Below are 22,461 nucleotides of genomic sequence, written 5' to 3'. Positions count from 1 at the left end.
TCTTCGGGCTGAGCGCATCCCTTCTCCATCACCTGCCTTTCCTCCCTCACACACTGTCTATTTACTTGCTCTACTGGTGAACTAACCTCCCCTCCCATAGTTTCCTCAAATTGATTCCCGCCCCCCCATCTTACTAGTTTAAAGTCTGCCCTGTAGCCCTAGCAAACCTCCCTGCTAGGATATTGGTCCCCCCAGGATTCAAGTGTAACCCGTCCTTCTTGAACAGGTCACGCCTGCCCCAGAAGAGGTCCCAATGATCCAGAAACTTCAATCCCTGCCCCCTGCACCAATCCCACATGTGGGGATTCAAGGTGAGAATCAATTCAGTGCTGTGTATCGTGCAGCATCTCCTGCCATGAATAGAAAACATTTTTGCATCTTTGGCAGGCAGGGAGAGGTTTTCAAAGATTGACTTGTCACAAACCTATTTGCAATGGAGATTGAGGAGTCAAACAGGAAGTTCCTCTCAATCAACACTCACAAGGGACTGTTCCAGTATAATTGTCTCATCTTTGGCGTCTCATCATCTCCAGCAACTTGACAAAGTTCTCCAAGATATCCCAGTACCACAATGTTACCTTGATATCATTGTGCCTGGCAAAAATGATGAAGGGCACCTCCAGAACCTTGGTACAGTATATACCAGGCTGAGTGAGTAAGGACTGTATGCAAAGAGAGAGAAATGAATGAAATCTCATATTGTGGACATGTCATTGAGAGGCATGGCTTACATAAGTCACAAGAGAAGACTGAACCACTGCTACAGGGACCCCAACCAGAAAATGTGTCACAACTCTGGTCATACTTGGGCCTTGTAAATTACTGCCACCAATTTCTCCCAAACATTGCTACAGTGCTGCACCCATTGAATGCACTGTGGCAGACAGGAGCAAAGTGGAATGGTCATTAAGATGTGAAAGATCACCTGATTGTGATTGCTTCAAGATCACTGATGATTGCAAAATGCAACTACGCACATTGACCGAGAGGCCCTTAGTCTAGTATGTTCCACCACTACCTCTCTGGACAACAGTTTACACTAGTGAAAGATCAATAGCCCCTTGTGTCCATTTTCAATCCCGGGAAGGGAATTCCAGTGATGACTGCTTCCCAGTTACAACATTGGGCACTATTCCTAGGAGCCCACTCTTATGACTAATGCACCATCAATAACTCTCGGAGACGGGAGGCAAATGATAGGCTTTTATTAGCAGCAAGAGAGACCACAACATCCTGGAGACTGAGGGAGGAGCAGTGCCTCCATCACCTTTATACAGGGGTCTGTGGGAGGAGCCACAGGAGCAGTCAGCAGAGGGGCGTGTCCAGACAGGTATATGTAGTTCACCACAATGACATAGAGTTAGAGATGACAGTGGGATGACATAGGGTATCAAACAACACAGCAATGCTGATGACTTGTCACATCTTCCATTATTGGCAACGAAAAAAAAGTCTGCATACTGTGAACCAGCAGATGTGTTTCACACCTCATTGGTGGACCAGTTGCTGGTAACAAATTCCGAAACACAAAGGGAAACAAAGAATAACCCAACATTGTCAAAAGTCTATGGAATTACCATGCATGGTTGGCCAGCTCATGGTAACCCTATGCTTCCAGAGTTCTCAGCGAGACAAGAACGATGATGTGTGGATATCGTGTTGTGGTTCTCTCTTAACTGTGCACTAGAGTGTTAGAAAATCTGCATGAAGGACCCCTGGGGACAGTCAGGATGAACAGTCTCACCCAGAGCTATGTATGGAGGCTGGGAACAGATAAACGGACTGAAGTGGCTGGAGTTATACCAGGGAAGTCAACCTCCTCAGCAAAGATTGTCTTCGCTCTGAGGACTATCTTCACCTTAAAAAGCTTCCCAGAACAAATTGTGATCGACAGCTGACCCCAATACATGTCAGAAGCATTCCAACTGTTCACGAAGAAAAATGGCATCAAACATTCAAGTCAGCTTCTCATGACCCAGCAACAAATGAGTTAGCTGAAAGGTTTATCCAAGCATTCAAGAAGTCCATGAAAGTGATGGACAAGGAGGGCATTTCTCTACAGCACAAGGTGGACAACTTCCTTTGTGTATCAGAACTCTGTTCATGCAACGACAAATCAAACATCTATAATGCTGTTCATGAGCAGGAATCTGAGATCTCACATAAACCTCCTGAAACCAGATCTACAGAGGGAAGTGCAGAATAGAAAGTTCAGCCAGTTGCCTAGTGAAGCAGCAAGGAGCTCTGGGGTTGGACAGGAAGTCTTAGTGCATGATTATCGAGAAGACAATAGGCACCCGGCAGGATAACTGTAAGAAATGGACCACTGATAGACACAGCAGAAGTCGGAGATCAGACATGGAGATGTCATGTGGATCAGATTCTGGATGCTTAACTGAAGAACACAGAGTCGATTGCATCCAACAAGATGGACACATTACAGTTACTGGACTTAACCTCTCCGTGATGATCATGTCTCTGACAGCAAGGTAACATGGGAAACTGAGAGTGTTGTCTTAGACAAGGCACCTACCAACCTGATGTCACTCCATAGGTCTGGAGGCATTATCCAGAAAGAAACAGAGCACCACCCAAAAGACTGAAACTTTAGAACTTTGAAGTCAGTTATGGACTGTTATTGTGAAAGCATGTTTATTTGGAATATTGGTTTATGAAAGGGAAATTAAACGATTTGTACATATACAGTTTTATGTTGCATTAATCTAGAGGAGGAGTAGTATAATGTATGGATCTATTTCTTTTAGGGCAATGACCCCCCTCCCCTTAGCACTACGTACTGATCTGTTGTCTGCATATGTGTTGTTGTCTACACATGTGCACTGTTCTGTCTCTCTCTCTCACAGTGCAATTTAAAGCCATTTCATGCTTGCATGTTTTTCTTTAATATATATGTAATTGTGCACAGACACAAGAGAAGTTGTATCGGGAGTACCGGATACATGACCCCAACAGATTTACAGGTAAAGTGTTGCCTCACCCAGAAGGACTGTATGGGGCCTTGAATGGAGATAAGGGAGAAGGTGAATGGGCCGGTGTTGTGCTACTGTTACTTGCAGTGATATGTGAAAGGAGGGAGTATGGCAACCCACTTTCTACACAGGTGAATCAGCTCACAAAATGGTGTGCACGTCAGCAGAGAGGCCAGCCCCAAAATGGCGCTGAGCCTTCTTCTTCACCAGCAAGGGAAGAAAGCCCGCGGGCGGGAAGAGACTTTTGTAATGCACCTGTGATGTCATTTCCGCCCGGAGAGGGTGGGATCGGAACTGCATAAAAGCCAGTGCCGTGAAGTTTGAAAAAACCAGTCTCGAGTGCAACTTACAGACTGCGTGTCGTTATTTCTAGCTCTGTGTGTAGCACATCATTACATTGGTGACCCCGATGGTCCAAACAAGATTTGAATGCTTTGAATGCTTCATATTTGCCTTCTTCTGGGGCTGACTGTATGAAATCCTCAACATGGGCCGCCATCTCCTGGTCAAGGGCGCTCACCACGTGATAGTAACGCGTGGAATCAGAAGATATCTGCCGAATCTGGAACTGGGCTTCTGCTTGGTCAAACCACACGCATGGTCGCAGCGTCCAGAAAGTTGGCAGTTTTAGCAAAACTGTGTGAACAGATGGGATTTGGACCAAAGATGATCGATTCTTCATCTGTTCACACAGTTTTGCTAAAACTGCCCATGTTGAGGATTTCATACAGTCAGCCCTGGAAGAAGGCAAATATGAAGCATTCAAAGCGCTGCTCATTGGGACCTTTGGCCTCTCACGGCGTGAGCGGGGTGCCCGCCTGCTTCACCTGGTCGGTTTGGGAGACAGGCTGCCGTCAGCATTGATGAATGACGGACACAAGCCCTGCCTCATGTTTGAGCTGGCATTCCTAGAGCAACTGCCCAAGGACGTACATCTGCTGCTTGCCAATGCAGATTTCAGTGACCCCCGGAAGGTGGCGGGCTGGGCAGACATGTTGTGGAAAGCCAAGAGGGAGAGGCGGGTGTCCGACGGTCAGATTAGCAGGCCACACGGTAACAGCGGGCCAGACCAGGCCCTGCAAAGGAGTGCACAGGAGTGAGGCAGGAGTGAGGAGGCCAATGAACAGTGGTGTTTCTACCACCGGCGATGGGGCATGGAAGCCTGCCATTGTCTCCCGCCCTGCAAGTTCCCAGGAAATGCCAGGACCAGCCGCCGCTTATGTCTATGGCGGCTGGCCACCAGGACAGCCTCTTGTACGTCTGGGACAAACAGTCGGGAGGCCGCTTCTTGGTTGACACCAGAGCGGAAATCAGTGTCTTACCCCCCGATGGGGTACGACACCCACAACAGGAAGCCAGGAACCACCCTGAGGGCCGCAAACGGCAGCACGATACAGACCCACAGCACCCACACAGTGCAGCTGCAGTTCAGCGCCAGCCGGTTCACGTGGGACTTCACACTGGCCGCCGTGGCCCAACCACTCCTGGGGGCAGACTTCTTGCGAGCTCACAGCCTGCTGGTCGACTTGCAAGGGAAAAGACTGGTCCATGCCGAGACTTTCCAGACGTTCTCCCTTGGTGAAGCCAAGTTGCCGGCCCCACACCTGGACTCCATCATGCTGTCTGACAACGAATTAACCATAATCCTGGCGGACTTTCCATCGGTTCTGGCACCGTAGTTCACGGCAGCCATGCCCAGACACAGAGTACAGCACCGCATTCCGACCCAGGGACCACCCCTCTACGCCCGCGCACGAAGTCTCTCCCCTGGACAAGCTCCACCTGGTGAAGCAGGAGTTCAAGAGGATGGAGGAATTGGGGATCGTATGGAGGTCCGACAGCCCATGGGCCTCCCCCCTGCACATGGTGCTCAAAGCAGCTGGGGGTTGGAGACCATGTGGCTTCTACCGCAGACTGAACGAGGCTACAACTCCAGACCGCTACCCCATGCCGCACATACAGGAATTCGCATCAAATCTGCACAGGGCAAGCATCTTTTCCAAAGTAGTCCTCGTCCAGGGATACCATCAAATCCCGGTACACCCTGAAGACATCCCCAAAACAGCACTTATCACCCCGTTCGGCTTGTTCGAGTTCCTCCGAATGCCATTAGGTTTGCAGAATGCCGCACAGACGTTCCAGCGGCTAATGGATGCGGTGGGATGCGACCTGGACTTTGTGTTCATCTATTTGGACGACATCCTCATAGCCAGCAGTTGTCATCAGGAGCAGCTATCCCACCTTCGCCAGCTCTACTCCCGCCTGAGTGATTTCGGCCTCATGATCAACCCGGCCAAATGCCAGTTCGGACTCGACACCATTGACTTCCTGGGCCACAGAATTACCAAAGACGGGGCAACACCTCTGCCCGCTAAGGTAAATGTGATCCGCCACTTTGCCCGGCCCAACACGGTCAAAGGCCGGCAGGAGTTCGTTGATATGGTGAAATTCTACCACCGTTTCCTCCCCTCAGCAGCCCGTATCATGCGCCCTTTGTACACCCTGATGTCTGGTAATGGCAAGGACATTACTTGGGACAAAGGGGCCGCAGCCGCTTTCATTAAAGCCAAGGAAGCCTTGGCAGATGCCGCGATGCTGGTGCACCCCAGAACGAATATTCTAACTGCTCTCACAGTGGATGCATCCAACACAGCAGTCACTGGGGTGCTGGAGCAACTCATCGAGGGGCGCTGGGAACTCCTGACTTTCTTCAGCAAGCACCTACGGTCACCCCAACTCAAGTACAGTGCTTTCAACCGGGAGCTGTTGGCAAACCGGCATTTCAGGTACTTCTTAGAAGGCAGGCCATTCACCGCGTTCACGGACCACAAACCGTTGACCTTCGCGTTCACGAATGTGTCCGATCCCTGGTCGGCTTGCCAGCAGCGACATCTGTCCTGCATCTCCGAGTACACGACGGACATCCAGCATGACTTGGGAAAGGACACCATCATGGTGGACGCAATCTCCAGACCAGCTGTCCAGGCCCTGTCCCTGGGGGTGGACTATGCAGCACTGGCGGAGGCGCAGCAGGCAGACGACGAGATGCCCAGCTACAGGACTGCAGTCTTGGGTTTGCATCTGAAGGACTTTCTCATAGGCCCAGGTGAGAGGACCCTCCTGTGCGACGTGGCTACCGGCCCACCTCGCCCCATCGTCCCGGCAGCCTGGTGGAAGTGAGTTTTCAACTCCATACACAGCTTGGCACACCAATCTATCAGGCCAACCATCTGGATGGTCTCCAGCAAGTTCGTGTGGCACAGACTTCACAAACAGGTCAGCAAATGGGCCAAAATGTGCACGCAGTGCCAAACAGCCAAGGTGCAGCGGCACACCAAAGCCTTGCCGCAGCAGTTCAAACCCACCGAGCAGAGGTTCAACCACATTCATGTGGATAATATGGGCCCCCTACCAGTGTCGCAAGGAGTGTGGTACCTCCTAACTATGGTAGACCGGTTCACAAGATGGCCAGAGGCGGTCCTGCTCACCGACACCGCCACTGATTCCTGCGCCCGAGCGCTGATTGCAACCTGGGTAGCACGCTTCAGGGTACTGGCCCACATTACCTCCGACAGAGGCGCCCAGTTCACCTCCAGCCTGTGCTCAGCCATGGTCAGCCTCTTCGGGACACAGCTACACCACACAACTGTCTACCACCCACAGTCGAATGGACTAGTGGAGCGTTTCCACCATCACCTGAAGTTGGCTCTCATGGCCCACCTCAAAGGGCCTAACTGGGTGGACGAGTTTCCCTGGGTCCTGCTTGGAATCCGCACAGTGCCCAAAGAGGATCTGCACATCTCGTCGGCCGACCTGATGTACAGCATGCCCCTGGTCGTCCCAGGAGAGTTCATACCAGCCCCAAGGGGGCAAGAGGAAGAACCCGCAGCAGTCCTGGACAGACTACGTGAAAGGCTTGGCAACCTGGCCCCCGTACCAACTTCACAGTACAGACAGATCCCAACCTGCGTACCCAAAGACCTGCAGAGCTGTAAGTTTGTTTTTGTACGAAGGGGTGCACGCTGGGCTCTGCTACAGCGGCAGTACGAGGGGCCGTTCGAGGTGATCGGGTCCATGTACATTCTGGACGTTGGGGAGAAAGAGGAGGTTTTCACGGTGGACCGACTCAAACCAGCCCATGTGGACTTGGCGCAGCTGGTCGAAGTTCAGGCACCGTGGCGCAGAGGCAGACCTCCCAAAGAGAGACTGATCCAGACTGTGGACATTGGGGGGTGAATCACCTGTTTGGGGGGGGGGGGCTGTTACGTGGCGACCCACTTTCTATGCAGGCAAACCAGCTCACAAAATGGTGTGCGTGTCGGCAGAGAGGCCAGCCCCAAAATGGTGCTGGGCCTTCTTCTTCACCAGCAAGGGGAGAAAGCCCATGTGCAGGAAGAGACTTTTGTAATGCATCTGTGATGTCATTTTCGCCCGGAGAGGGTGGGAACAGAACTGTTTAAAAGCCAGTGCCACAAAGTTTGAAAAAACCAGTCTCGAGTGCAACTTACAGACTGCGTGTCGTTATTTCTAGCTCTGTGTGTAGCACATCGCTACAGGAGATTACAGAGGAGAGATGAATGGACAAGGGAATTGTAGAGGGAGCAATCACTGATGAAAGCGGTGGGGAGGGAGGAAATAAAGATATACTTTGTGGTAGGACCCTGTAGAAGATGGCTGATGTTGAGGAGAATAATATGTTGGATGCAGAGGTTCATGGTGTGGTAGGTGAGGAGAATAGGAACTCTATTCCTGTTAAGGTGGCGGGAGATGGGCTGAGTGTGCATGTCTGGGAGTGGATCATCAATGGTGGAGAAAGGGAAACCCCATTCTTTGAAGAAGGAGAACATCCTGGGAACAGATATGGCAAAGACGAAGGAACTGAGAAAATGTAATGGCATTTTTACAGGATACAGGATAGGAAGAGGTCTAGTCAAGATAACCATGAGAGTCGGTAGGCTTATAAAAGGTATCAGTAGACAGGTTGTCTCTAGCGATGGAGTAAGAGAGATCGAGAAACAGGTGTCAGAAATGGACCAATTGCATTTATGGCAGTGTAGGATGCTGGAGGCCATTCCTGAGCTCAGCATAAGTGCATGAAACAGCATTAATGCAGTTGTCACTGTAGAGTTGGGGCGCATTACCAGGGAAGGCTTGGAACATGGACTATTCTACACATTCAATGAAAAGACACGCATAGCTGGAATCAATGTGAGGTTAAAATGGCAAGAGACACATGTTCTTCACTTAAGCAAGCTACTACTGTAATCAACAAGTGCTCTTACAATTAAGAAGGGTTGAAGTCAAGGTCTCTCGTCCTTGACTAATGTCATGGGAGACAGTGGAGACCTGATAACATTGATATGGAAATCTCATTTTATTTCCTGTAGAGATAATGCCTGGTAAATGAAAGCACATAATAATCAGTTTGAACATAATGACTCACTATCACCATGATGCTGCAGTTACTGAATGTTATAGTTGGCAATAACATGATTTTTTCTATCTGGCGGACATCTGGTAGGTGTTGCAAAATATTTCAAATATTAACAAAATGGAATATTAAGTGGAAAGAAAAAATGTAAATGGAAGAAGAAAAATTTATAATGATATAGTCTGATTTTTTAAAAATGGTTGCTTTATCAATAATGTTTTCATTTGAGATTTGAGTGTCAGTGTCAAGATCAGCATTTATATTCCCTCTCTAACTGCCCATGAGAAATGTTATCTCCTTGAGTTACTGTGTTTCGAAGTTAAAGATTAGCTTTATTTGTCACATGTACATCGAAACATACAGTGAAATGCGTCACTTGTGTCAAATCAAATCAGTGAAGGTTATGCAGATGAGTCTACAAGTATCACAATGCTTCTAGTGCCAACGTAACATGCCCACAACTTACTAACCCTGACCATACATCTCTGGAATGTGGGAAGAAACCAGGGCACCCACAGGAACCCCGAACAATCACAGGAAGCATGTACAAATTGCTGGTAGAATCTCAGATCGAGATGAAAGGACATACAGAAGCAAGATATACCAGCTAGTTGAATGATATCACAGCAACAACCTTGCACTCAATGTCAGTAAGATGAAAGCTGATTGTGGACAAGGGAACATGGGCCAATCCTCCTAGAGGGATAGGAAGTTGAGAGAGTGAGCAATTTTATGTTCCTGGATGTCAAGATATCTGAGTATCTAACCTAGTCCCATCATATCAATGCAGTTATGAAGAAGGCAAGACAGTGACTATACTTCATTAGGAGTTTGAAGAGATTTGGTTTGTCAACTAAACCCTCAAAAACGTCTAGAGATGCCTTCTGACAGGCTGCATCACTGTCTGATACTGGGGAGCTGCTGCACAGGACCGAAAGAAGCTGCAGGGAGTATAAAATTTGATGCCATTCTTCACTCAGCTTTCTGCCTAGCTCTTCAGGACCTCTTTGCTTTTCCTTCCAATGTCATTGGTACCAACATGTACCAAGACGTCTGTCTGCTCTCCCTTCCCCTCCAAAATGCTGTAGATGTGATCTGAGATGTCCCCGACCCTGGCACTTGGGAGACAACATACCATCCAGGTGTCCCGTTCATTTCCATGGAATCTCCTGTCTCATCCTCTGACTATCGAATCCCCTATCACTACTGCTCACCTCTTCTCCCTCTTTTCCTTCCACTCAGTGCCAGTAACCTGTTCTCCAAGGCATTCCCCAGGGAGGTCATCCCCCACAATAGTATCCAAAACAGTAACTGCTTATCACATTTCCATTTCTCCTGATAGTCAGCCAGCTACTCACCTCCTGCAGTTTAAGGATGACTACTTGCTGTAGCTCTGATTGATTATCTCTTCACACCTCCCAACAAGCCAAAGGTCATCCAGCTTCTGTTCCAGATTCCTAACATGGTCTTCAGAGAGCTGCGGCAGGATGCACTTCATGCAGATGTAGTCCCCTGGGAGACTCTGGGCCTTCCAGGACTCCAACATCCGGCATGAAGAGCACACAATGGGCATTTAGTGCACTAGGTACAGTAAGATGGAAAAAAAGGGAACCTTAGCAGAAATTTACCCAAAGTGAACACCTCTGCCGTGTTCTATTCCTTCAATCCTTTTGTCTCTTTGAATTCTATTATGTTTCTTGTACTTAGCATGAATGCCCACAAGAAAATGAATCCCAGTGTTGTAAATGGTGACACTGATGTACTTTGATAATACATTTACTTTCAACTATGAAGTTTACCCTTCTTGTATTGACTCATCACTTGCTGCATACCTGATCCTGCAGCTTGACCTTTAGTATTTGTCCTGCTCAGTTTGTGGAGGTTTTACTAAACCACTCCTCACCTAGGGTACAGTCTGAATCCTTGATCCTTTCAGTCTTTACTTTAGGTGTTGTCCAACATGCATGAGCATTGATTCATCAGCTTGGTGACGATGGGTACAGTGAATCATGTTTAGATATATTGAAAGGCTGATATTGAATCAGAAAGATGAAGTAATTTACCATTATATTAATCACGTGTGTGATTAGATTTGGAATATGGTACACTGTCTGGTCATTTTGTTGAAATATTCTGAAGCTGTCCTTAGAATAACCTTAGTAAGTAACTCCGGTGTATTTTGTAGCTGTTACATCTCGCAGGCACAACGCAACAATGGTGGAGTAAATAAATGCCTGTGATGGTGGATAGTGGATGGCTGCTTTTCCAAGTAGCTTTTGAACTTACTCTGTGTTAGAGCTGCACTTATCCAGGCAGGCATTCAATATTCTAATCAAACTCTTGAGATATCTTGCAGGTCGGAGAAGGCTTTAGAGAGGGAGGAGGGGAGTCACTCACCTCATGATGCCCATTGTTTGACCTACTGCAGTATCTAAATTGCAGTCAAAAATTTCTTCCCAGATATTAATCGTGGGATACTTAGCTTCAAACCCAAACATGACTACAGCCTAAAAGGAAAAAGGCAACTGGAATATGGGAAAACTGTTAATTGACCTGGAGATATGTCAACATTCCTATCTTCATTGGATCTCAGTCTTGGAACTCCTTTCCTAATAGCAACCAAGGTGAAGGTCTGCATAGTCCAAGAAGGGAGCTTATCATAGCTTTCCCAAGGACAGGCAATAAATGTCAGCCTTGACAGTGATAACAACATCGACTTTCCTTTTTTTTAGGTTTGCAATCCATTTCTCTGAAATCATTGTTTCTGCATCAAAGACACTGCAGAAATGTACACTCCCTTGCAGTGATAAAAGAAGCACTGAATCACCAAGGCAAATAACATTTATAATATTTGGTTTAAACAATTGTTTCCATTTAGACTTTTATAAAACCTAAAGTAATCAAAACATTTTTCAAAGTAATACCAAATCTTAAGTATTGATTGATATTCTTTTGAATACCAATGAAGTAAAACTTTCTGATTCTCTCCATGTGCAGTCGATAGTATTCTGTTGCTGCATCATCAACAGGTACAGAGGTGCAGGATCGAAAGAGGCTACAGAGGGTTGTAGACTTAACTAGTCCATTGTGGGCGCAACCCGTCCCACCACTAAATATATCTTCAAAAACTGATGCCTCAAGAGGATGGCGTGCATCATTATGAACCCTCACCATCCAGGACATGCCCTCTTTGCATTAATACCATTGGGAAGGAGGTACAGGAGTTTGAAGACACACACTCTGTTTTTGGAACAGCTTCTTCCTCTGCACTATCAGATTTCTGAATGGTCCATGAACACTACATCGCTATTCCTCCTTTGTAGTATTTATTTATTCATTGTAACTTACGGTGATTTTTAAGTTTTGCACCATACAGCTGTCACAAAACAAAAACATTTATAACAAACAATATGTTGGTAATAATCAATTTGATTCTGATTCTGATTATTCTAAGCAATTAATCTTCAACTAGCTAACAAAATCATTCAAGGTTACTATTTCAAACAATGCAATGAAAGCAGCTAGCCCAATGTTCAAATTCTGTGAATAGCTTACTGATTAAAATTATTTACTAAGAGTTCTGATGGTGCTGAGGATTTCTTGGCTGCATTATTCATTTATAAGGAACCGGCTGTATGTCGATGATTCTAGGTGTTGTTGATGATTCACTGGGACAGAAGAGAAATAGAATGTAGACAAATCAGATTTTGAGGAGCTATTATCAGGAGTTAATGCTGACAGGTCTCTTGCAGTTCACAAGATCATAACAGTACAGCAGAGAGCGCTCTGTTGATGCAGTGGCTACAGCTTCTGTTGATACATTTATGGAGATTATCTACAGTGTTTTGAAGCTGAATTGAAGCATGCCATAACAGGATTCAAAGGCATCATGAACATTTTTTGATTTTGCCACAATGTGCCTCTCTCACTAATCTAAAATGCCTCATTCCTTCTTGATTAGAAAAATACACAAACTGAAAGAAAACTTCAGCTTCAACTCCGTTCAGTCTGATGGACAGGTGTTGCACATTCAACACATCTCAATTTGTGTCAGATCATTTTGTAGTTTATACACTGGAATACCTTCTTTAAAATAAACACATCAAGTTGAATTTCTTTTTTCTAGTGCCCACTGAATGCAGAGTTGAAAAAGTGGTTCCGGGCTTTATTTCCTGAGATTATTCAGCACAACTGATGCATGAAATTGATTCTCCAGAAGTTACAAAGATATCAGGAAAAGTTACCAATTCTTCTAGCTATTGCATTGCCCCACTTAAATACACTTCTACAGTTACCACAACAAAGGCAAAAGCCTATCTTTACACTGCTCTTTGCTCAAAATGAAATTTCCCAAAACATTTTGCAAGTATGCCATCAAATAATGAGACACATATAGTAAATAGATATTAGGCCAGATGCCCAAAGGCTTGGTAAGAATAATTTATTGGAAAATATTAGAAACAAAATGTCAGTCAAGAGACAATTAAGATTAGTGAATGAATTTTAAACATAAGAGATTCTGCAGCTGCTGGAAATCCCGAGCAACACATGCAAAATGCTAGAAGAACTTAGCAGGTTGGGCAGTATCTATGGAAGGGAATAAGCAGTTGATGTTTTGGCCTGAGACCCTTCATCAGATGCTTTTGTCCTGATGAAGGGTCTTGGCCCAAAACATCAACTGTTTATTCCCCTCCACAGATACTACCTGACCTGCTGAGTTCTTCTAGCATTATGTTAGTGAATGAATTCTGGAGTTTAGGATACTAAACACACACCATCAGTTGTAGAATAATTAAATTTGGGGATAATAAGTTCTGAACTATAAAATGTAGCTCTTTCAGAGGAGATTACAGAGCGAGTGAAGAGGCATTTACCGAGGTATTGTGACTGAGTGAATAACAAGTGATTGTGGATTGGATTTAGTGGGAGTTGGAACACTGTCAACACTCTGTTGGATCATTCGAAACTTGCAGATGTTAGAATGAGCAAAGATGGTTCAGAGTGCAGAGGAATAATCCCATCTAATGGTGGTAAAGTGCAAATAAATACTTTGGTAGCAGATAAATTGAGGCCAGGAAAGAGTTGGGGGACATGAGCAAAATAGAAATAAGTGTTCTTCATAAAATCAGGGACATTTGTTATGAAGATTAACATGGATTCAAACATGGTACACTCATCGATTCTGGTTCAGTTTCTAGGGAGATGATGAAGCCAATGACTAAGGAGCAGAATCTATAATAGTAGCTTAGAGATAGTTCCAAATTCTGTCCTTTTTAATACGCAAATCATATAAACAATGATTTAATTGAGATCATTCCAGCAATCATTTCCAGATGAAGTCACATTCATTGCAAAATTGAACTAAGCAGTTCTGTGCACTGTTAATGTTAATGCCTTACATTTGTTGAGCATTAAGATGTGCAGTTATGTCATCATTATTCACATAATGTTTATTTCTGCTTCTATGGACATGAACTGGAGCTTATTGATGCAGCCTACGACTGTTGTGGTACGCTCAGCACAGCTATGCATTAATGTGTTATTCCTATTACTAAAAAGAGGCACTCTACTGATAATAGGAGTCCTGACTAGCCACCTGCTTGGACATTTCTCAGAATATCAGAGTGCTACAACTAATAGGTAGTGCCTTCTCCAGAAGTTAATTGATGACTAACTTATTCCATAGGTAATTCTGTGCTGATCTCATTGGCAATATCTCATTAGCAGCCTTTCTAAGTGAAGCACAGCTACAATTCCAAAAGTTGCCACACATGGACCACATAACTCAGTACAATAATGGATATGATCTGCCCAAAGTGAGAATACATATGATGTGTTTTGAATTCCAAAAACAACAAAACAATACAAAAATCATAGCCACTTTGTTGGGTTTCAAAATTCTAGTGATATGGCTACTTTGCAATATCCAAGTATGGCCACTGTTGCCAGAGAAAGCAGGATCTTCCAGTGGCCATCCATTTTAATTCCACTTCCCATTCCCACTCTGATATGTCTATCCATGGCCTCCTCCACTGTCAAGATGAGGCCACACTTGGAGGAACAACACCTTATATTTCATCTGGGTAGCCTCCAACCTGATGGTATGAGCATCGATTTCTTGAACATCTGGGAATGTCCCCCTCCCACCCAATCTTCACCATTCCCCACCCCCTTTTCCCTCTCCCTCCTTAACTCCTTGCCTGCCCATCACCTCCCACTGGTGCTCCTGCCCCCTTTTCTTTCTACCATGGCCTTCTGTCCTGTCCTATCAGAAACCCGCTTCTCCAGCCATGTATCTCTTCCACCAATCAACTTCCCAGCTCTTTTTTCACTCACCCCCTCCAGGTTTCACCTATCATCTTCTCTCCCACCACCTTTTAACTCTATTCCTCCTCATCTTTTTTCGTCCAGTCCTGCTGAAGGATCTCAGCCCAAAATGTCGACTGTACTCTTTTTCATAGATGCTGCCTGGCCTGTTGAGTTCCTCTAGCATTTTGTGTGCGTGACTATCTATAGCAGGGGTTCCCAAACTGGGGTGCCCGCACCCCCAGGGGGTGCAAGATGGAATTTCAGGGGTTGCGACAAGAGTGTCTTGTGTCTTGAGTGACAAGTCACGAGTCATCACTCAGCCAGCTGCCAGTGTGCCTTGAGAAGTGGTAGTAATGTTTGTCCCAAGAACACTCCAGTCTCTCGCTACCCGAGTCGAGAGAGACATAAACTCATTGCAGACTCCTGCTGCCCGAGTCAGCGCTGCGGATTCTCATCAGTGTTACCTGGGAAGTTACACCTCAGAGTTGAGGAGTCTCATCAATTTACCGTTTACAATTTTTTTCTGAATAAATTAGAATCTAATTGCTCGATTTATATTTGCATTTTATGCACTGAGTTAAAAGCGTATTTTTTTTTTAAGTTCAATTTGTTCACCTGCAGTATTGGACATGGTTCAATTTGTGGTTCAAAAATTAGAAATTAGACTTCTTCATCTTCAAATGTGATATTACTTTTGTAGGGGGTGCGAACATTAATCAAACATTTTCTAGGGGTGTGGGGCATAGAAAAGGTTGGGAACCACTGATCTATAGAATGCTGGATGCAGCACCTGCACTGACTTCTCAAGACTTGTAGTGTAAGACAATGGATTATTTAATTGGGCTTGTTTCAATCCAAACAAGCCGTCTAAATTATTTAGTTCAAGGAAGTTTGCTGACGAGATAAATAATTTCATTTAGCATATCAAATGGCTGACCTGTTAATAGATGGGAAGTCTGTATGCTTAAAGAGTCACCTTCACAGCAGTATTTGTGGGAATCTGGGAACCGTGTCTCCAAGATGCTTTTAGACTGCAAAAAAGAGTTTCTGCAAAAAAGTACCATATAAGTGTGAAATCACCCAAGTGGTAGGAAAATAGTATAAAAGTAGATAGTAGTTCAGGTTATTAGGAATGGATAAAGAGCATCAAAAAGAATAATAGAAAGATTGGATGACTGGAATCTATTCCTCTTGGACAATATGTTCATCTGCTTTGTTTTTATGACTTATTAGCTTATAGGAGCTGTATCTGTATTTTGGAAATCCTTTGTGTTACTTTTCGAATTTGCTTGTAATTTGGAAATGTTTTTTTTAAAGATAGAAAACCCTCTGAGTTTGAAATGTGTTTAAAGAGCTTAGTCTGCATTTAAACATCTATCGCTAAAAATAAATGAACTTTGTTTAAACTACTTTGTTAGCTGGAATTATCTCCTTCTTCTTAGGGAGGGGAGACACACTGCTCAAATACTGGGTATTGGCAGCTAAACCCGCCATGGAGGGTAAACAGGGAAATGAATTAGTTTTTGAAGAGTAGGTGGTTACAGTATAACCTCCCTTTTGTGAAAGCACCTGTAGCTATCTGTATCCAAAAGGACTTAATATCTTTTATTGAGTTTAGAACTTCACGGTGAGCAAACCCAATATCTTCACAAGAAGCATCCTTGATATTCCAGAAGTTCTTGCCCTGAAGTAAAGACCTAGCTGTGGGGGAACCAGAGAGGTCCTAGTGGGTGATGAATTGGTCCTCCCACAAAGGGAAATATCTATATGTGTGTGCACATATGTGCATATAAGAGGAGTATTTATATTAGTCTTGACCTCATTTTCACACATATCAGAGAGTCACGGAATATTTTCTGAAATTGGTCAGTGATTGTTACTCCAGAGTAACACCATCCAGGTCACCTCCTGCCCTGTATCTCTATTGATCACTATGGAAGGCTTTCTGACATCTCACATGACACATAGAATATTTGCCCAGACTGCGTGCTGTACCAGGTTTTCAATGTCCTGTTGCACAGCTCCCTCCATCGTAGACATTGTTGCCTGTGTACCTTGGAGAGCATGCAGTCAGGAGCTGAGATATTTCTGCCATTGGTACATAACAACATACTGGCAGCATACAAAATTTAGCTGTGAGCCATACGCCTCATTTTATGTCTTATGTCCCATCTTGATTCTGGGTATACTCAATGCCACCTTCATGCTGTTTTCAATTCCTTTTTGGTAAACTCCTCTATTTTTCGCAGGGGATCTAATATGACAACAACTTGACAATAACACAAAAGATCCTGCAGAGCAGCACACAGGAAATGCTGGGCAAACTCAGCAGGTCAGGCAGCATCTATGGAAATGAATAAGTAATTGATGTTTCAGGCTGAGACCTTTCATCAGGACTATGCTGGCTTAGAAATTTAAAAAAGGTATAATCCAATTTTAGGTTAATGTCACTTGGAAGAAGTATTTGTCGCTCAGATTACAGATGTTAGCCTGACCAATTAAAAGCAACAAAGGTGTAACGAGAACCAATGAGTGTTGGTAACTGTGTGAAAATGTGTGTAGTCAGATGATTTCACAGAAGAAGGAGCAAAATGTAGTGCAGAATAGGAAAAGACTAAGCATAAATCTTTGGGATAAACCCTCATAGAGAACTTTAAAGGTATCAAAAAAGAAGCCATGGTAGGTCATGATAAACACATGAGATTCTTCTGATGCTGGAAATCCAGAGCAAAAAACACAAAATGCTGGAGGAACTCAGCAATTCAGGCAGAATCTATGGAGGAGAATAAACAGTTGATAGTTTGGGCTGAGAACCTTCATCAGAATGAGAAAGGAAGTAGGGCAGAAGCCAAACTAAAAAGGTTGCAGGAGCTATTCTAACTTTGGAGAAGAAAGGGAGCTTGTAGTTAAAAAAAAGTTATAAATATATTTTAGTCCAGAAGGATGCTGTGTATGAAAAAATATATATTAAAATGACACACTTTTCAATGAAAAATTGTCAGTTCAATTGGTATCATACAAGTCTGGAAGATAACTTACGGATCAATATTATGTTATTTTTCACATGACACTGGAAATAACGTGCAGAAGACATGATCTTACCTTTATAATATCTCTTATCTTGAGAAACACAGATCCAACAATCACCCGTTTTTCAAAATTGCAAAGTGCTGATTTGGCAAATGCAATCAACTAAAATAAGATAACAATGGTGCCACAAGCAACTTGACAGACCAAGGTACCTATAGATTTGTGAATTTCCAGTATCAATGTGATGCGAATCTGTGATTTTCTGTATCAAAGACGAACAGTGAAGCAAAAAGAGCGATCCTAATTTCTGCATTAAATCATGCAGAGGAAGGGGAATAAGTATATATTAAGTAATGCTAAATTTCTGGCATGGGGTGATGCAAACTAGGAATACAGATCAAAATACAGTAAACTGTACTGCTTCTATTGTCTGAAGTTCCACACTGTATATATACACATCACTGAACTTATACTTTGCATTATGAAACCTGTTATGACAAAGCATTGCCAATTTAACTATCATTAACACAATCACATACATTATTATGACCAATCTAGATTGGTTATTATATTTTAATTTTCTATGTACATCTTTCTTGTCTCTTTAAGGCAACTCACAAGGAAATTCACAAGGTCTCAAAAATTTCTTTGCGCCAAACATAAAATTCAACAGACAATTTAATTAATAAATATATGCAATAACTAAAAATAATATTTTGGGACAAAGTCACCCACCTTCCTGACAGTACATTATTAAGGAATGAAGCAATGGTATTTACAAATTCATTGTAGTTAAAATATATCTTCTGATTAGAAGGAAGAAATTCTCTGAACTTGTGGATAGATAGACAAATATCCTCCACAGTCAGTTGTCAATATTACAGTTGGCAATAATAAACTATTTATGACTTTAAGAGATACTGCAGTGAATTTGAATTAGGAATATTTTCCAAGTTTCATCAACTGGTAGGGAGTATTATCAAATCAAATACATGCATATATTTTGCACAATAGCCAAGAGTTTCCGTTCATTCAAAAGCTTGGAAAATTGTTGGATTTCTGGAGTTGTATTCAATAGAATTATCATAAAATGGACTAATTCCTTAGCAGAGTCATGAGTACACAACCCATTTATTTAATTAAAGTTAATAGAATATTGATAATTTGCTATAATTAGCAACATAATAAAATTTTGTGGAAAAACATTGAATAGTGTATTACCTTTCAGAAATTACATAATGGATTCCCAGTTATGGGGAAAGGCAGCATGATTTTCATTATTCTCCCCACCCAATGTAGAAAGACAGGGATACAGACATTCACCATATATTTAATACATTAAATATGCTCCAAGAACTTACCAGTACTGCTTTGGATTGTCCTCACTGTTGTTGTGGTTCGAGGTGGTGACGTTGACCTAAGTGACAAACTTTCATCATCCTGTGAGCAGCCACGTTCGATTGCCCTCACGTAGCTGTGGCTTCGCATACGGAAGTACTCTGGCATCGGCAGATCCAGTGCCTCAACCGCCTGCGACTCCAATTCATTAAATACTGATTCGCAAACAGATTCAAATTGCCCATTAACCTCCACTTCACTCACCTGCAAAATAGAGATCACACCAAGAACCGTTTAGTTTAGACTAAGCCATATAACTTAAAACTTTACTCTAAGCATAAATACTTGTTTACCTGGCTGATGGTGCTCATGGCTCTCATGTAACTTTCATTACGAGAACGGAATTTAGGCGAGGCAAGAAGCACTGCAGGATCCAAACTGTCCAAGCTTCGGTTAATCGACACTTCGCTGACTGCTCGTAAGTAACTGTGGCTCCGGATCTGAAGCTTGGGAGAATGTTCATTTGATATCCTGGGGGAGAAAAGGGGAAACTTTGCTTTATGCGTGGGAGGAAGAAACAAAGATCAACTAGCATAATGATGAGATACACTTTACTGAAGAAAAGTACTTTTTCCTTTATAAATGATGAGGACAAATGATTCAGAATCAGGTTTAATATTACTGGCATACGTCATGAAACTTGTTAACTTTAAGGCAGCAGTGCAATGAAATACATGATAAATAAATATAGAGGAAAAACTGAATTATAGTAAGCATAGGTCTATTAAATAGTTAAGTTAAAAGAAGTAATGTAAAAAAAAGTACTGAGGTAGTGTTCACGGGTTCAATGTCCATTTTGAAATCTGATTGCAGACGGGAAGAAGCAATTCCTGAATCGCTGAGTGTGTGCCTTCAGGCTTCTGTACCTCCAACCTGATGGTAACAGTGAGAAGAGGACATGTCCTGTGTGGTGGGGTATGACTGTAACCCATCGCAATTTTGTAATATTTAAGTTTAATAGCTATACAGAAATTATCAAGATAGGGCAGTGGGACAGCCCTCAAGCCAACACCAACATAGCATGCTCACAAGTCAGTACCTCTAACCCTAACAGTGCATCTTTGGAATGTGGGCGATAAGCAGAGCACCCGGAGGAAACTCAGTGGCCACGGGGAGAATGTAAAGTTATATGAGAGTGGGAACTGATCCCCATAGTGATTGCTGATACTGTAAAGCATTATACTAACTGCTATGCTAATGTGTTGCCTTTAATTAGTAAACTTTCATACTTCAGCTGTACATTGGTGATTGGCAATGTCTAATGCTTTCTTCAAACCTGAGGCATATCTGGATCCATCTTCTGCTACAACCAGGTCTAAATGCACTTTTACATCCAAACATCCATTTTCTTCATACCTTAGGTCAGGTTTATGCGTGACAAGTATTGTGATTTGAAGAAACATTGTCTAGCAAGGCCAGGGTCCACAAGGATTTTGTGGTAGTTTTCACTCCCACTCAGAATCTAATATGAATATTAGTCAATACAATAGGGAGAAGGTGTAACATGGTATTCATTAACATCTCCTACCTCCATGGATCTATTTATTTCAACCAAATATCATAACTAAGGATTATTGATCTGGATATGCCAAAGAGAGACTGTTAAGAGTGCTGAAAGGTGCTGTGAGTGATAGCACAATCACAAGAAGTTCCCAATGCAAACTAATTATTTTAACCAAGACATAATGTTCAAGGACAGTTGACACATAGAAGTATATTGTGCAGTTAATCCTATCAAATGAGGAATTAGAAAAATGATAACTGCCCACAGCCTGATGAAGCCTGGAGACAGGAGGCTTATCCTGAAATTGGAGGACTCTGTATGAATGGGTGGAGGAAAGGGGATCATTTTCCTGTTGATGTTTTGTTATGTTCTGTGTTGTTCTGCTGAGCATTGTGGGCATTGACTGTTGGCACCAGAATGTGCACCAACTTGTGGGCTGCCCCCACAACATTAATGTAAATGATCCATTTCACTACATGTTCCAATGTACATGGGATAAATAAATTTGAATCTGAATCAACTATAAAAAATAACAGTCCAGAATATAGTCTGGAAAACCCAAACAACCGACAAGATATGAGGCTGCTGTTTAATGCATAAGCCATATTAAAATGTTTTACATATTTTACATCGCAGGATTTCTGCCCATTATCACTGCCTGCCAAACTAACTTCCATTTGCTACCCATCACAACCAGGTAGCACTCATAATGATAGCAGTTTCAGTGCACCTCAGTGCAAGGTACTGATTCCTGTGGCCCCAACAGATGCTGTGTCAGTCGACCATTTGTGGAACAAGGCTGTTCTATTGTGCGATGGGCAACATCTTACACTGCTATGCTACTTAATCTTCTCACCATTTCCTCTTTTTCCCTTGATTCTCTCATACTGCAAAGCACCTTTGATTGCTTTTTCCCTTTCCACTTTCCCTCTTTTTCCATGATAGCCTGTCTGTCTGACATAGAGACTTCACTTTGACAGTCCCAACCAGCTTTTCAGCAGGTAGCCTGTGAATGAGATGGCAGCTGTGAGCAAATCCTTGCTTTGGCATCAGAGTAAAATGAAATACCCATTTAGCCTGAAAAAATTGTTGACTTCCTGTTTCTAAGATGAGTAATTTGCTGCAGATTTTTTTTTTTAGCTGTCCCTTTTGTAACGTGTGCTCACAGAAATTCACACCATGTAATCAAGTTAGTGAATACTTGGAAAGATTAATCTGGAACTTGCCTCAGCTTTGAATGGGAATTGTTTTGAAAGGGAAGATGAATTTGGAAACCATTTTTTAAAAGATTAAACATGTGGTGTTGTATCTAATCATCTGGAAGGAGAGATGAATGAGACTAGTTTAGTTTATTTCAAGTAGTTTAATTTTTTTCATTTTACAATAATTTGAGGCCAAATATTTTTCTGTAAAACTTCATTCTCAATATCTTTAACCTGTTAATTCTTTCTTTTAAAAATCTGAAGTGATATGAATTTTATAAAATAATAAAAGCTCTGCAGTATGCAGACAAGCAAAATCAATTCCTCATGATCTTTTGTTTCTAGAAAATCTATGAGAATAATAATGATGAATAACAGATATTAGTAATTGCCAATTCAGTTTAATATCTACTGGTTATTAAAGCAGAAAACTAATTTTTCTACTAATATTGCCACAAATAACAAAATCTGTTTTGCTCATTCCCATCACAGTGGGAAAGCTGGGGGTGGTTAGATGACTCAGTTGTAGTAGGATGGAGAAGATAGGCAGAAAGCTAAAACAAGTAAAAGACTCAAAAAGAGCAATATTATGGTTAA

General features: G+C 43.0%; 1 protein-coding gene and 1 long non-coding RNA gene across 8 annotated transcripts in view; one reads left to right on the top strand and one right to left on the bottom strand.

Moving 5' to 3' along the window:
- Nucleotides 1-22,461, bottom strand: part of dlgap1a (discs, large (Drosophila) homolog-associated protein 1a) — a 219,402-nt gene that overhangs the window by 165,224 nt on the left and 31,717 nt on the right. Inside the window, exons 3-4 of the mRNA XM_059979492.1 lie at nt 19,452-19,629; nt 19,122-19,362 (exon numbers count right to left, since the gene is read on the bottom strand). Coding sequence (XP_059835475.1) covers nt 19,122-19,362; nt 19,452-19,629 — 419 coding nt within the window. The remainder of the gene's footprint in view (nt 1-19,121; nt 19,363-19,451; nt 19,630-22,461) is intronic.
- The window catches only part of LOC132399295 (uncharacterized), a 32,975-nt gene continuing 29,956 nt past the window's right edge, over nt 19,443-22,461 (top strand). For 5 of the 7 annotated variants that reach the window (XR_009513957.1, XR_009513951.1, XR_009513954.1 and 2 more), the window contains exons 1-2: nt 19,454-19,576; nt 19,972-20,073. This is a non-coding gene — a long non-coding RNA (uncharacterized LOC132399295). Of the gene's footprint in view, nt 19,577-19,971; nt 20,074-22,461 lie in introns of all 7 variants that reach the window. The other 2 variants (XR_009513959.1, XR_009513947.1) reach the window with 1 other exon arrangement.

The sequence above is a fragment of the Hypanus sabinus genome, chromosome 1 (genome assembly GCF_030144855.1).
Source record: "Hypanus sabinus isolate sHypSab1 chromosome 1, sHypSab1.hap1, whole genome shotgun sequence".
Taxonomy (NCBI): Eukaryota; Metazoa; Chordata; class Chondrichthyes; order Myliobatiformes; family Dasyatidae; genus Hypanus; species Hypanus sabinus.
This window is presented reverse-complemented; position numbering and strand designations above follow the sequence as displayed.